Below are 15,168 nucleotides of genomic sequence, written 5' to 3' on the forward strand. Positions count from 1 at the left end.
TGCTTTCCCTTTTTATATATAAAAAATACAAAACATAACAGCGAAAAGAATTCAATTTTTACTCCAGTTTACTCCCTTTTTCATTTTCTAAAACTCTTTTTGTTGTTCTTTTTTTTGGTTCTTTTTTGTTCATTTAGATTTAGTTGTGTCTTTTTATTTCCCTTTTATCTTCCCGGCACTTACATATTGACAAAGTATACAATATTTTACAACTGAACAAGACTGAAAGGTAACATTTGATTTATCCAATCAGATACAAGGCCCAGATCCCATATTCAATTAGAGAAGTCAACTGGAAGCTAACCAGTAGGAAGCAACACAACAAGCCTATGGTGTGAAAGGAGCTGTCCAATAGCAGCTCTGCATTAACATGAGCACCCGCCCTCAGGGACAGTAGGTTCCGCTGGTTTGTCCAGCTTGATGTCAATCACTGAAATGATAGATGTAAGGAAAACACAGATGCATGAGGAAGAGCATGACTACCTAATGGCCTCACTGCTGTTATTCGAATCGCATTGAAAAACAAACTTGAATGGGTCTCTCTTGTCTCTCTCTCTAATTCACTCACTTTCAGTGGTGGAAAAAGTACTCACATGTTTTACTTAAGTAAAAGTATCAATACTGCAATATAGAAATACCCTGTTACAAGTAAAAGTCCTGAATTCAAAGTGTACATGAGTAAAAGTACAAAGGTATTGGCATCAAAATGTACTTACTACTTTTACTACTTACTTACTACTCAATAAATATGCAGAATGTTCCATGTACAACAATCGTTTGAAAAGTGGAATTCTACAAGCTCACAATGCATTGCTTTTCGTACAGCTGCAATGTTGGTGAGTTTTACATTGTTTAATACAATTAGATACTGTAGGACTTTTCTGTTTGGATGAATAGGCTGTCTATGGGAAGTTGCACCTAGTTAGCACCAATGCAGACAGAGACAGAGCATGACTACCTAATGGCCTCACTATACTATTTTCAAATCGCATTGAAAAACAAACTTGAATTGGTCTCTCTTGTCTCTCTCTCTCTCTCTCTCTCTCTCTCTAATTCACTCACTTTCAGACCACCTTGCCACCACCACAACAGCTCCACGGCACTTGTTGTAAGTTCCTAGACAACCAGTAGGTGGTACCACGCAAGGCTGCTTATCGACGCCACCATTCAGACCCAATTCATGTTTTCCGTTTCGAGCACAAAAGGTCTAATGGCCACCGCCTCAGTAGACAGTGAGTCTTGATGCCAAGCCTTTGTGCTAGAGGCAACAGCCGGAACTGCCTTTTTCTCTGTTGTTTGGCAGCCGAGGCTGTCGACACAGTGAGTCATTGTGGTTGTAAAGGATACTGCCTTCTGGGTTGGCATCGTCCAGGCTCTCCATACCAGGTAGGGCCGCTGCAACACGACGAAACAACTAGAGGGACAGTGAGGGAGTTAAAGGCAGATGGAAAGAGGGGGATAGAGAGAGGGAGGGAGGGAGGGAGGGAGGGAGGAGGGAGGAGGGAAGAGGGAGGAGGGAGGGAGGGAGGGAGGGAGGGAGGGAGGGAGGGAGGGAAAGGGAGGAAGTGGGGGATGGAAAGTGAAGGATGGCAGGATACAGATGAAAACAGAAAGATAGATAGACAGAGGAAAGAATGAGTTGTTGGATCATGGAACTCTGTTTACTGTATAACAGACACTGAGAAAAAAAGAAGATGGAATGGTTTTCCAATTATAACTAGAAATGGGTGCTCTGGTGAGCGCATATCTCCGCCTGGTTGGGTTGCCTAGCCCAGGCAGTGTAAGCTGTCAGAGCAAGTTTGAGTGAAATCACTATTGGTTCTGCTTTGTTTAGCCCCTCGGTGTGTGATTCGTTTGGGGTCGATCGGGAAGATCTATTCATGATATTTGCAATTTTCTGTAAAACAGGCCCCTCTCGAAGGCAATCTGAGCGGAATATGAAACATCTGAACTCCAGAGATAATGTTGCAATTTGCGTGAGTTTCGGACAAAATCTGTAGGAGTAGTAGCAAAACGTGTGTTTTGAAGAAATTGGAAAATGAGGTTAGGCAGCAATGTATAGGCCTATTAGGAGTCGTGTCATGGTCCAAGGAATCCAGGGAAAAGTTTGATTGTATGATAAACGGTCCAAGAGTTATAGGCGAAAACGTAAAGCCTGGTACCATATATTGCCACCATGAGTCCGGTTTGAAACGCGAGCACACACACACACACACACACACACACACACACACACACACACACACACACACACACACACACACACACACACACACACACACACACACACACACACACACACACACACACACACACACACACACACACACACACATTGATTCAAATGAAATGTAATGATAGTGTAAGAATGACCTGTTTAACATTGCAGCCTGTCTTGGCACTGGTCTCAATGAACATGACGTTGAGTTCTTTGGCTCTCTGCTCTCCCTCCTCGATAGTGATTTGCCTTTAAGAAAATCAGACCACACTTACAAGTAATACTGTACATATTAATTAATAATACCGGTAATTCAATACTGTATACTCATTTTATTAGAATATACTCTTTAAATGGGAATGCCACCCATATTCAACTATGTAATTAATATATCTTAGAGTTGTTGTGTGGAAATAATAATATAAAAAAAATCCCTCCGTTCTGTGTAGCCTAGAACTGGAGGTCTAGAAATTGGGGTCATGTGATCAGTGACATCACAAAGGTGTACTTTTTGGCATGCAGATTACACCTTGTACTGATCACATGATCCCAAGTTCTAGACCTCCAGTTCTAGGCTAAGCAGAACAGATTTCTTTTTAAATTATTTCCACACAATAACTCTAAGGTATATTAATGACATAGTTCAATGTTATAGTTCTTTAATTTGTTGTTTTGCAGAGATGGACCACATTGCCAGTACTTTTGGATTATTGTAAAAAGCAGTGCATATGTGTAAATTGTGTAATATACAGTACATGTACAAATATTTATTAGGATTTTAAATGTGTAAATATTGACGAACAAAATCATTATCCAGGATCCTATAGTGACGTATTGCAGAGGTCATACAACAATTGTATTAAATCAAAAGTGCCCATTTACAGAGCACATCTGTCTACATACTAACTAAACTATGTATATTGTATAGCTTATGATGTACCTCATGACAGTGGCTATCAAAGTGGGGACCAAATGGACCCTTACAGGTACAGTACACTCTCAGAGTTACTGTATGGTGGTCCTTTAAATGAAAACATTTGAGAACCACTGTCATACACCACCAGTCAACCACAAATGGACAATGGAAAAAATCAAACGCTAATTAACAATCTTTCACAGCTGCTCACCTCTTCTCCTCCAGATCCGTCTTGTTGCCCACTAGCATGATGATGACATCACTTCCTCTCTCCGTCCTGACGTCGTCAATCCACTTGCAGGTCTGCTGGAATGAGTTGACATCTGTGGATGCCAGAGATGTAGCTTCATTATAGAATATTGTTCTCAGATAACAGGCCACATTATCTGCAGGCGCAGCACATTGCTATATGGGGGCTGTGTGCTGTGCTTGTGTTATTCAACAAAGCTGAATAACACCAACTTCTTTTTACCCCTGCCAACCTACACATGGCCCTCAGTTTACACACACATTTGCACCCAAAGGATCACAATGGATGCTTTTTGTATTTATTTAATCCTGATGGATGTGTACAAATATATCTCTGCTGTCGGAAAGAAGCCAACTCCAAAAATGTTCAGGAAATGAAGAAAACCTTATATTTAGAAAACAAAGCAATACTGCCTCATCAAAGTTGATGCAATGACTTTAATATATTGTCAATTACTTCCATGAGACGGGGAGAGGCGGTGGAGTTAGTTGCTTTAGTTGCTTTTAGTTAAAAGGTTTTGTCTGAAGGACTTTTTACTACTTTTCATTGGTTCAATATTTTCGAAACAAACAGGTGTAAAAGGTGTTCAATAGCACTGGTTTCAGTCAGATAACTCACTGGGGTGGTGGTGGGAGCAAACAGTGCATAACAACCAGGAACCATATGCAGAAGGAAGGCAGGAAGAATGCATGCCGTCTAGAGCCAAGTGTGAGTGAGCGAGTGGCCGAGATTTGGGGTATTGGAATTTGGCTTATAGGTGAGCTTAAATACCCCGCCCAATTGGTCAGCTGACTGCCGCATCAGCGGCCACATGACATGTGCGTCTTGCAAACACTGTATACACCCACACGGGAACTGCCCATAGATCCGAAGTCCCGTTAGTCCGAACATGCACTGCTCCCGTGCTTGCGGTTAGGTTTAGGTTTGCTCCCGTGCTTGCGGTTAGGTTTAGGTTAGGGTTAGAGATAGGGATAGTAATTTCGGAACAATGAACCTTCTGACTAATGACACGTTACCACATACACTTAGTAATGCAGCGCATTAACCCCTCGAATATATGTATGTGCCCTTGAGCACAGCATGAAGCCGCTCAAGTATATCTGACTGAACGAACTCCACAAGCTATGTATCATTAATATGCAAAAACAAATCTAAAACCTCAAAAATTGAGTTAGGTCACGGTTTCCTCCTGACAGCAAAGATATGTTCATGTTATGCAGAAGAAAAAAACATCATTGGTTTGCTGCAATTGAGAAGATTCCTTTTTGTAAATTGTAATCTGTTTGCAAGTAACTATCATGCTTTATTCCATCAGTGGAATGACAATGTATCAATCAATAAGTGTGTGCAGAGAAAACACAATGCCTTTCATAACAAGTAACACCACTTTGCTTTCGTGTCAGACATGGAAGAGGAAGTAATCAATCCATAGGGGCTTGCGTGCTGTGATGTACCGTATACTTTATCGATATGGAGATGCATTATTATATGCTAGCCATAATAATAAGAAAGGTCACCGGTTCCCCCTGCAAAGTAGATGTGGCTGTTTTATGGTTGACATTTATGCCCTATATTATGCTTTATTATATCTATGGCATCAAATAGAATGAAAGGCAGGCTAATAGACAAAACAATAAAACGACAGACAGACAGACGAGGTACTAACTTGTGATATCATAGACAACCACAGCTACTGTAGAGTCTCGTATGTAGCTGGGGATGAGGCTCCTGAATCGTTCCTGACCGGCAGTGTCCCACAGCTGCAGTCTTACCTACACACAAAGGCATGTATGCAATGTGCGCGCGCACACGCGCACGCACACGCACACGCACACACACACACACACACACACACACACACACACACACACACACACACACACACACACACACACACACACAGTACATAACAATGCAACAGGGGATTATCCATGCTCCCCAAACCCCATAAGAATACATGGATACAAACAGATCCACACAGATACATACTATTTACTAAAGGCTGACAGTACCAGTATAGATAAATAGGCCAAACACAACCTAAAGCTCATGATCGAAAGGTCATGACTTCTTATATCTTCTCTATATCTCTGGCATATTAACCACCCTAGGATAATCTTGGTAATCAATGAAGAGAACAGTACAGTAATTAGACAAATTAAATCAAAGAGTATAGTCAAAGCAGGGGGGAAGTAGGTCACTGAAACGAAACGCACTGATGGCAGTGCCAATAAAAGCAGGTGTAATATGTTCTCGTGATGAGTAATATGAGTCAGTGTGTAATGTGCGTGTATGCAGGTGAATTTCCTAGAAAAATCAAGGTTCCATACTGTTCGGTCCTCCAGGTACATGGTTTTAGAAAGGAAGTCAATCCCAATGGTTGCCTATGGTGCAAAAAAACAACACAAGACAGAGTGATCAGCAACACACACCAGACCTCCCAAACAAAATGTCTTCCTGCATGGCTGGTCACGATAGTGGCCAGTGCGAAAGAGCAGAAGAACACAGAAAGCTTTTTTTCCCTTTTATTTTGGGGGGGGGGGGGGGGTGGGGGTGGGGGCAATAAGTGCTGTAAATTGAATCATGGTGTAAAGATAATTTCATTTGGATTGCCCTAAGGAGTCAATCATTCAGACCTGTGCATGTACCTCGATTCAAAGAAAAGCCCTATAGCAAGAAAAAACTGAATCCTCTTTCGAAGAGCATAACACTCAATTGCTGCAATTTCCTTAGGATGATTTCATACAGTTCTTGTATTGGAAATCCACTGTTGTTGCACATGCAGTACTGTATATATGAACTCTTTATCAATGGCGATCAACGCTAAATACAGAATACTTAAGTTCTCCATCTCTGCCTCATCATAACTAGTTTCTAAAACCTTAGCCTCATATAGGTACCTCTGCCTGCGCTCATACTGTAGCTCCGAGATGAGGTCCCCGGATTGTGCCATGGGCGCATGTTACATTTTCCAACTGACCAGGGGAGGCGCTAATGCTGCCTCCCCTGCCACAACTTCCTTGAAAAACATGGAAGCCGTTGATTAAATAAGCAATTTAAATACTCGCTGCAACCCGTCACAATCATTACTTTTTGGATGTGATGTGCGCTAAAAGGGTAACTTTACTGTAAAGTGGCAAACGTAAACAGTATGAGTGGAGTGAGAGGTACATACGGGGGCTATAAAAACCAGAGTAATCTAGTAAGAGAGTGGCGACACTAGCGTTGACTCCCATTGTAACAATGGAATGCGGAAGTGCTCATTCTATCTCAATGGGATAGTTCCAATGTTTGGAACTATAGCCCATAGGCGCTCGCTTTGCGGCGAGATCAAAGCGTGTCGCCACCCTCTTACTATTCCACTCGGATAAAAACCTGAACTCTGAGCTGGTTCTGGCTGTGATTCTGGTATAGAGTCTCACCTGGTACGTGTTGTCAAAGCTGTCATACATGAACCTGGTAATTAGAGATGTCTTCCCCACTGTAAGATAAGATAAGATAAAATAAGACAAGACAAGATAAAATGTGTTTAACAACATACGACTGAAGTGAGCTTGCTTTACTTGCTTTAAAGTAAAGCAAGTATTGGGATAAACAAGTGCAAATCGATGATGCCAAAACAGAGATTAATTTACATTTTAATGTGTCAAAATACCATGAAAACCAATAATAATAAAAAAAAGAATCACACCCGTGACTCTTATCATCATACATCATCTCATTCCGGCCAATCACAATTTGCGTCCTCACCTTCGTTATCAATGTTTGTGTTTACACAGACACTCAAAGCTGGCCATTCATTGTCAATAGCATTTAATGTTTGTGTTGGGACAAAATCTGGTTACATACACCAAAAGCTGGACATAGGAGGGGCTATCCCCCCTCAAAAATAGTATAGCTAATCCTTCATCAACGATGAATCCTAAACGATTCCTTGTCCAGCACTTTAAACCAATATGTCAGAGCTTTTTTGAGGGGCGCTAGCCCCTCCTATGCCCAGCTTTGTCTGTGCGTGTGAATTTTAGCAATGATTTGATTGGCTGATCACCCCATAGCGATGATTTCATTGTACATATTGAGGATAAAAATCACACCCGTGTGAAGTGAAGGGCGCCCTTATCATCGTACATCATCATTGACGATGAAGGGAAACTTCACATTATATGTAGACGAGCAAATCGGCGAACCAATCACATTAATTCAGTTGTTCATGAGATGATGTATGATGATGTATAACGATGGGAGCGCCCCTCACTTCACACGGGTGTGATTTTTGATAGATTGAATACTTTATTAACAGTTTGCAAAAAGTACAGAGGTACAGTTACATAATGCTATAACCCCAGGGGGCTTGTTGTTTCCACTGTGGTCCTATATGTAACTGTTGCAGTACAACCTAATAGCCATAAGGCATTAACTAAACGGCATTAGAGGACACATCTATGACACAATAAGAATAAAATGTTTGGCTGGTGAAAAGCATGAGGGGAATGACAGACATTTAAAACAAACCACATCACTTGCGCATGTATGTATGTATGTATGTATGTATGTGTAAGAATGGTGGTCCCTTACTGGCTGTTGATGGTGACGTAACTAAGGTACGTTTCAAGGTTGGTATACGGTCAATAACGGGTCTAAAGGATTTAAAATTTGCTTGTTGTAATAGACATTAGTTAGTAGCAGTACTTGTGCTCTCTGCTTGCGCACAAGTAGGCCATGTAGTATGGCCTACTTGTGTGCAAGGTGCAAGTTGGCACCTCGACAGAGTGCATTTCTAGTTAGTTAGGACTGAGTAAGGCCATAGATTCTGATCATCATATACACACACACAGATATGTAATGACACCATTTTGTTGTGAGTTTAAGATCGTGATCTCTCCACCTGAACCTCAAGGTGAACCAATCGAGCCCCATTTTGTTGACATGCACGTCTGGTATATTTGAACTCACTCACTAGTCTTACGGATACACGCAGCCATGTCTTTACATTATATGTAGGCCTATAAATACAGCCTTCCCAGCAGGCCAACCACGGTGCCAAGCTATGCCCCCCAGTCACGCTCAGCATAAAGAACAGGGGTCATAGCCATGTTGGTGGACATTTTTGTCACAATTCACAGCATGAGTACAGAAACACATAAGGAGATAGCCCTGAATGACTATAGCAGGTCTGTAACTCTGAGAGAGTACAAATGGAGCCAAATGGACCCGTACAGGTCCATTTGGCAGATACAATCTCAGAGTTAAGGGGGTCCTTGCAAATGAAACCAGTGTCATAAATATTGTGAAGAAAAACCTGTAAACTGACATTCCGTATATTGGGTCTCAAAGAACATTATAATGATGTGTAAAACAGAAAATCTAATATTTGCCATGGACAAGGGCAAGACAAATATGTCCGTACACGGACATATTTGTCTTGCCCTTGTCCATGGCAAATATTAGATTAGATAGATGTTGATGACCCCTAAGTAAAGAGCAATTGTTTGGTAAGTGTTGCTTTGCCAAAGGGGCAGTGGCAGTGCTACACAGGCCCAGCTTCAGCACCATGGAGAGCACCATTGCAGCATCCTATTGTATGACAGGCTGAAGAACTACACAAGGCCTATATACGCCAGCAAAACATAGCCTATACCCTATACTGTACAATAATGCTCAATCAACTATACTCCCCACACACACACACACACACACACACACACACACACACACGTCACACGTTAGTTTATTCCATATAGGCCTCCAAGTTGCATTTATAGACATGCATGACCAGCTAAATGTTATTATTCTTTTACTATTTATGTTAACTTTGGCGTTCGTATACAGGGGGGGCTCGTATAGGAAGGAGCAGAGCCACTGAACATGTCTGATGTCTGAACACGTATTCAGGCAGAGCTTGATAGCGCTAAACCATTATCGATCAGTCCCCTTTGAATCTGTGCCATCACATCAAACCTCGCACACAGTTATTGTCACCCGAATAGATGGATTATTGAATATGAATATAATGTTATGGCACTGACACGGTGTTTTTTTTGTGTTTGTTTTATCTCACTCTTTATGATAGTGAAGTGCCAAACGACGGAGGCGGGATGAGAGTATATGCGAGCTTTTAGGAATGCTACACACAGACAGCATCGCCAACCTAGGGTGTGTCCCGACCCGAACTGACACACGGGAGATGTTTGTTGTCCTCTCCAAAATATACGTATAAAAATAAAATAAAATAAAACCAATAAACGCATGAAAACAATCATATATATATATGAAGGAAATCTTAATAAATGTTCTAGCCGAGGCAAATGTGTATATGAAACTAATCGGTTATCTCGAAACAGAGCTGATGTCGGTCACTGCAGTAGGACCTATACTACATCAAAACACCCGAATTCATATTCATATTGTCGATATAAATTATGACACGTTTCCATAAATCTTGCTCTACGTAATTCAATGAAAATAAGTTTAATTCATGATATAGCTCGGTAGATGTAGACACTTAAAGTCGGTTGGGCTTGCATTGTATGTGCGTGCGTTTTTTTCCACGACCTAATCACATTTTTTATAGGCACATATAGGAGCTGCCAAGAACCGGTGAATCAACCACAAAATCATGTAAAATATACGAAAGACAGATGGTGCCGGTGGTCCACACATAGGACCTTTACAACTTCAATATCAGCAACGACTATAAAGACATGATCGCTTCGCTTCCAAGATACGCTGTAATAACGCCTGGCGATGAATGATAACCAAACATTCACAGCTGATCACTCGCGAAGAGACGTATACGGGACTCACCGCTTTGCTCTCCTAAAAACACGAGTTTAAATTTCCTCAGAGGGTTCCCCAAATCTCCTCCGGCGGACATGGCTACGGCGATGGAGCGCTGCTGGGATTATTTCACAGTTCTTCTAAATACTCTGCTGCGGTTCTTCGGTCGTGTGTGTGCGCGCGTGTGTGTGTGTGTGTGTGTGTGTGTGTGCGGGGGATCCTCCTCTCGTCACAGTATGATGGGAATGCAGCTGAGCATCGTCCTGTCAATGTTTGCGCCTGCGCGACCTCACCTATTTTAATTCCCTCACCTTTGCACAATAAAGATTTCATCTCAGATTCCAGTGTCTTTATATACATTTGACTCACATATTCAAAGTGAACTTGCAGGTTTATGTGGCAATAGGCTATATATTTATATATACAGTATATAGGCTATACAAAAGGTCATCATAAAAAAACATTGTTTCTCCCTTTTGCCCTTTGTAATGACATTTAATAATATCAGACTTTTTCCATTCTCATGTATGAGTATGACAATACATATATAGGCTTACCCCCCCAAATACAAAGGTGAGTTTTGTTTTCTTAACCACTTATATGACAAAATCAAAAATAGCCTCTAAGCTTGCAACATGAGCTTGTAGCCGGGCATGCCTAATGGTAAATGGTGAATGTTCGGACGTTTGGACCAATAAAACATTGGTCCAAACAATAATCGAAAACCCATGAATAAAAACAAGTACAATACATTAACATTTTTAAATACAACGCAAAATCCATTTAATCATGCAGGAGCTTTCTGATGCTCCAAAAGTGACAGGCAGGCATGTAGCATAATATGCAAAGTATCTCTGTTATAGTGCCCATGCACAAAGAGTGAGTTCAAATCATCAAACTCATGAGTCATGTCCAGTTGTCCACACATCGTTACAAACGGATAACAAGGATTACTATGTTTACAGAATCTTTCTTTCTTCTCCTCAAAACATCCTATGGGATGTTCATCCTCCATAAATTATGGATGTCATAGCCCTAAGCCAGGTGTTCTTAACAAAGACATTGTGTAAAGCCTAATTTGTGCTTCATCACATAAGTCAATCTATATATATGGTATTGTAATTCAATGCAGGATTTCACTTCTGGGGTCATTTTAACATCCCCAGACAGTTTTTAAGTTGCTTGATTCAATAGATATTTATTACTGTCCCTCCACTCCTCTCCCCCCTCTCCTATATAAACCTATTGTAATTTCAAACTCCATTTTAACCATGTTACGACTCCTTGAAAACACCCGCCCCTACTTCTGGTGACCGTTATTGTCCTTCCTTCTAATGCCTGAGGTGGCCGTGTTCTTTCAATTGCTTTTTTCATTTATTTCAGGATGGCAGCTTCAAGAGACAAACGAGAGGGAGAGAGAGTGGGAGTGTGACAAAGAAAGGGGTGAGGGAAAGAGAGAGAGTGGACACAGAAAGACAAATCGAATGAGAGAGAGAGAGAGAGAGAGAGAGAGAGAGAGACAGACTCTTTACTTGGACTCTGTGGGGGATGTGCAGTGCAGGTCAATGGTGACATTAGAACAGTCAGAATGACATGCAGGCTGAGTTGAGTTCAATTCCATTCTCTCCACACACCGGGTTGAACACTTTGCTCATGCAGGAGCAGTATATGAGTTGCACACGTCACATACTGACCTGTGGAAAAAAACAGCACAATCACATGTGGGCAGCACGGTGCCTCTTCTCTCGAGGTCAGATGTAAAGTTGCTGGCCAGCTCCACATATGCAGATCTAGGTGATGATCCAGTCTGCTCCATGTATGGCTATCCAGGGTTTGATGAGGTCAGTGTCGTGATCTTCATATAATGATGTCACGACGAGTGTGCGGTCAAAACTCAGTAGTGGAGCTTTTGTTTAGCATCCAGTTTAGCAAACTGGTCAGGCTCCTACTTGGCCTCACCCCCCGAACCCACCTCACCCCTGCCCACTTTGACAGGCTGGGATGGCTTAGGGTCGTTGACAGAGTACAGCATCTTGCAATGGGTCTGGTCCACAAGATTCGATACACCACCAAGATACCCATGTACCTGTCTAAATACTTCCTAATGTAAATGAAGTCCACACCCACAACACCAGAGGGAGTGCAACAAACCATGTACAACCCAGATTCGGCACAAACAAGGGACTAAATTCTTTTCGCTCCTATGCCACCAAAATGTGGAACGCCCTACCAACAGTCATTAAGACATGTGAATCCCTTGACTCCTTCAAAACCGCTCTCAAAGGGCACCTACGGATGGCTGCAATTCGAAACTGGCCTCTGTAAAATCTGAATCCCCCCCCCCCCCATTTTCCCTCACTGTATATTGTATCTTTTCCCTTTTTTGCTTCCCATATGATGAATTCCTGTTCTGTTCTTTAGCTACATAGAAATGTCTATTTCTGTTCTTTAGCTACATAGAAATGTCTATTTGTATGTCTCTAAATGTTTGTATGTCTTTAAATGTTTTGATGAATTGAACAATGTGGACCCTGTTGTAAACAAGTGTAATGCTTAATTGGGTCGTCCACTCACAGTTGACAGTCTTTGTATTGAGTTTGTGCTTAAAATGTACTGTAAATTCTACAAACTGTTAATAAATATTTCAATCAATCAAATTTCAATCCCAAAAGAACTACACTTCCCAGAGTCAAAACACAAAATGGCCGCTGATCATTAAGAGCACCTGCAGACTTTAAAAGGCCACACAAACAGAAACCAGGGAGAGAAGAAGCTCAAGTTCTTTCAGAAGTCGAGTTCAACCCCAAAGACGCCAATGGTCTGTAAAAATGTTTATATACTTGCATGTTTGAAATGCTAATTTATGGTTTAACTGCAGTGCTACCAAATTGGATAAGGAACACATTGCAACATTACCTGCTATGTGTTACTTTGGGCACACTGCTGTGTTCAAACACACTTGTGACTTGACAGTGTTTGGGGGAAATTAATTCATTTGTGTTTAAAGTATAAATTACAAAAGAAGACAAAGTTAGAAATGTTAAGTTTATTGAATATTACTTTAAGAATTAAAAAATTTAAAATTTATCTATCTTTATTCCAAGTGCTTAGATGTTCACTTGAGTTGAAACAGTTCAATTTAAAAGGGTTTAAATGGTGACTTTAAAATGTTAACTTAATGTTTACTTATTTGTCTAAAATATTAACTTTAAGTTTAATTAGAAACTTATCTATTCCATTTAAATGGTTAATTTGAAGTGTTTAATTTAAAATGGTTACTTTAACTTTAACAATATATTGATAAATTGGTGTTTAAAAGTAATTTAAATTAGACATTGAATTGCTTAAAAATTAAATACATTTAATTGTTTAAGACATGTGCTTGTTTAAAATACTGTAGGCCTATTGCTTAACAATTGTTGAAGAAAGCTAATGGTTTAAGAAGATTATCCGTTGATTGTTTGGCAATGTTGTTAACCTTTTATTTTTCTCTGTTTGAAGGTTTACAACCTGATTCAAGAAGCCAACCAATCACCAATTATACCAACAGCATAAAAAGTTGGATAAATAAAAGTGGATTGAGTTGGGAAACTGAGTTGTGTCCTTGTCCTTTGGAGTGAACTAGGAAAGAACTTTACAACGAGGCGTGATGGACTGATAACCATAAATGGAGGAGTGATACGACTGACGGACGGGGTTTTGCAGGTTTTCATAGTAATCTGCGGCCTATGGTCGCAACTAAAAAAATAAAATGACCTTACTACCGGCCTGCTTCTGCTCTCCAATAAGAAGCATTATCAATATTACCAGATATTAGCTATGAAGGATAACAGAGCCCAAGATGGAACAGCAGGCAGTCTTTAAAAAGGGCATGACGTTGGTAGAGCATCATAGGGGACATGAATTATTGAGCGCAAAGGTTTGTGCCTCCACAGTATACAGAAATTGTCGCATAGACGTGACAGTGGCATATTAGACAAGGAATTGTGTGCGCGCACACACGAGTTTCTGTGCTGTGCAAGATAATTAAGACATTCAAACAGGAGGCAAACACAAATGCTAAGCAGACACAAACAAAGCATACAGTGTGTGTATATGCATAGTAGTGTGGAAAACATTAGAGAAACTCTCTCTCTCTCACACTCACACACACTCACACTCACACACACACACACACACTGTGTCACCATAGCTGACACTGAGAAGTAGAGAGATAACTGTGGTTGTAAACACAGTCTAATTAACACCCCACCCAGCAGCACCTCTGTAAAATCTGAATCTGAATCGTATTAGAGATTAAACAACGAATAACAACCAGAACCAGCAACTGCATTTACTTAATCACATGTAACAAATGTGGTTTACAATATGTCGGAGAAACGGGTAAAACAATAGGTACAAGGCTGGGACAACACAGATACAATATTAACAATGGAAAAAAGACAACCACAAGATTTGTGCAACATTTCATGGCATTGAAGCTCTAAAATGCGCTGGACTCCAACACAATCCCAACTGGACAGTAGGACAAAGACGTTTTAATGAAAAACTGTGGATTAAGAACCTCAACACGGATTTCCCTGGAGGCTTAAACATGCCTAAAATCAGATCTTGAACACAACAAAACCTAAACGCAGGATTAAACTGGAGAAATCTAAAAATGATTGGATCAGACTTCCTCCAGATACATGGCGAATGCATTTATTCCTTGCATTGTGCCTAAACATGTTGCGACCTGCAGTCGCAACATGTTTAGACACAGTGCACTGAAGTTTTTTAATTCCCCCCCCCATTTTCCCTCACTGTATATTGTATCTTTTCCCTTTTTTGCTTCCCATATGATGAATTCCTGTTCTGTACTTTAGCTACATAGAAATGTCTATTTGTATGTCTCTAAATGTCTGTATGTCTTTAAATGTTTTGATGAATTGAACAATGTGGACCCTGTTGTAAACAAGTGTAATGCTTAATTGGGTCGTCCACTCACAGTTGACAGTCTTTGTATTG

At 40.7% G+C, this 15,168-nt stretch overlaps 1 protein-coding gene across 1 annotated transcript; it reads right to left on the reverse strand.

Moving 5' to 3' along the window:
- Window positions 1–336: 336 nt before the first annotated feature.
- Window positions 337–10,258, reverse strand: LOC310870041 (ras-related protein Rab-6B-like; the record flags this gene model as incomplete). Its single annotated transcript, XM_083781062.1, has 8 exons — window positions 337–430; window positions 1,348–1,414; window positions 2,374–2,467; window positions 3,346–3,457; window positions 5,051–5,156; window positions 5,715–5,768; window positions 6,807–6,865; window positions 10,189–10,258. 8 exons carry the CDS (start codon window positions 10,256–10,258, stop codon window positions 366–368), a joined length of 627 nt encoding a protein of 208 aa, XP_083637188.1. The 3' UTR covers window positions 337–365.
- Window positions 10,259–15,168: the final 4,910 nt, after the last annotated feature.

This window comes from Protomyctophum parallelum (assembly GCF_964188405.1).
Source record: "Protomyctophum parallelum genome assembly, chromosome: 14".
NCBI classification, from domain to species: Eukaryota; Metazoa; Chordata; class Actinopteri; order Myctophiformes; family Myctophidae; genus Protomyctophum; species Protomyctophum parallelum.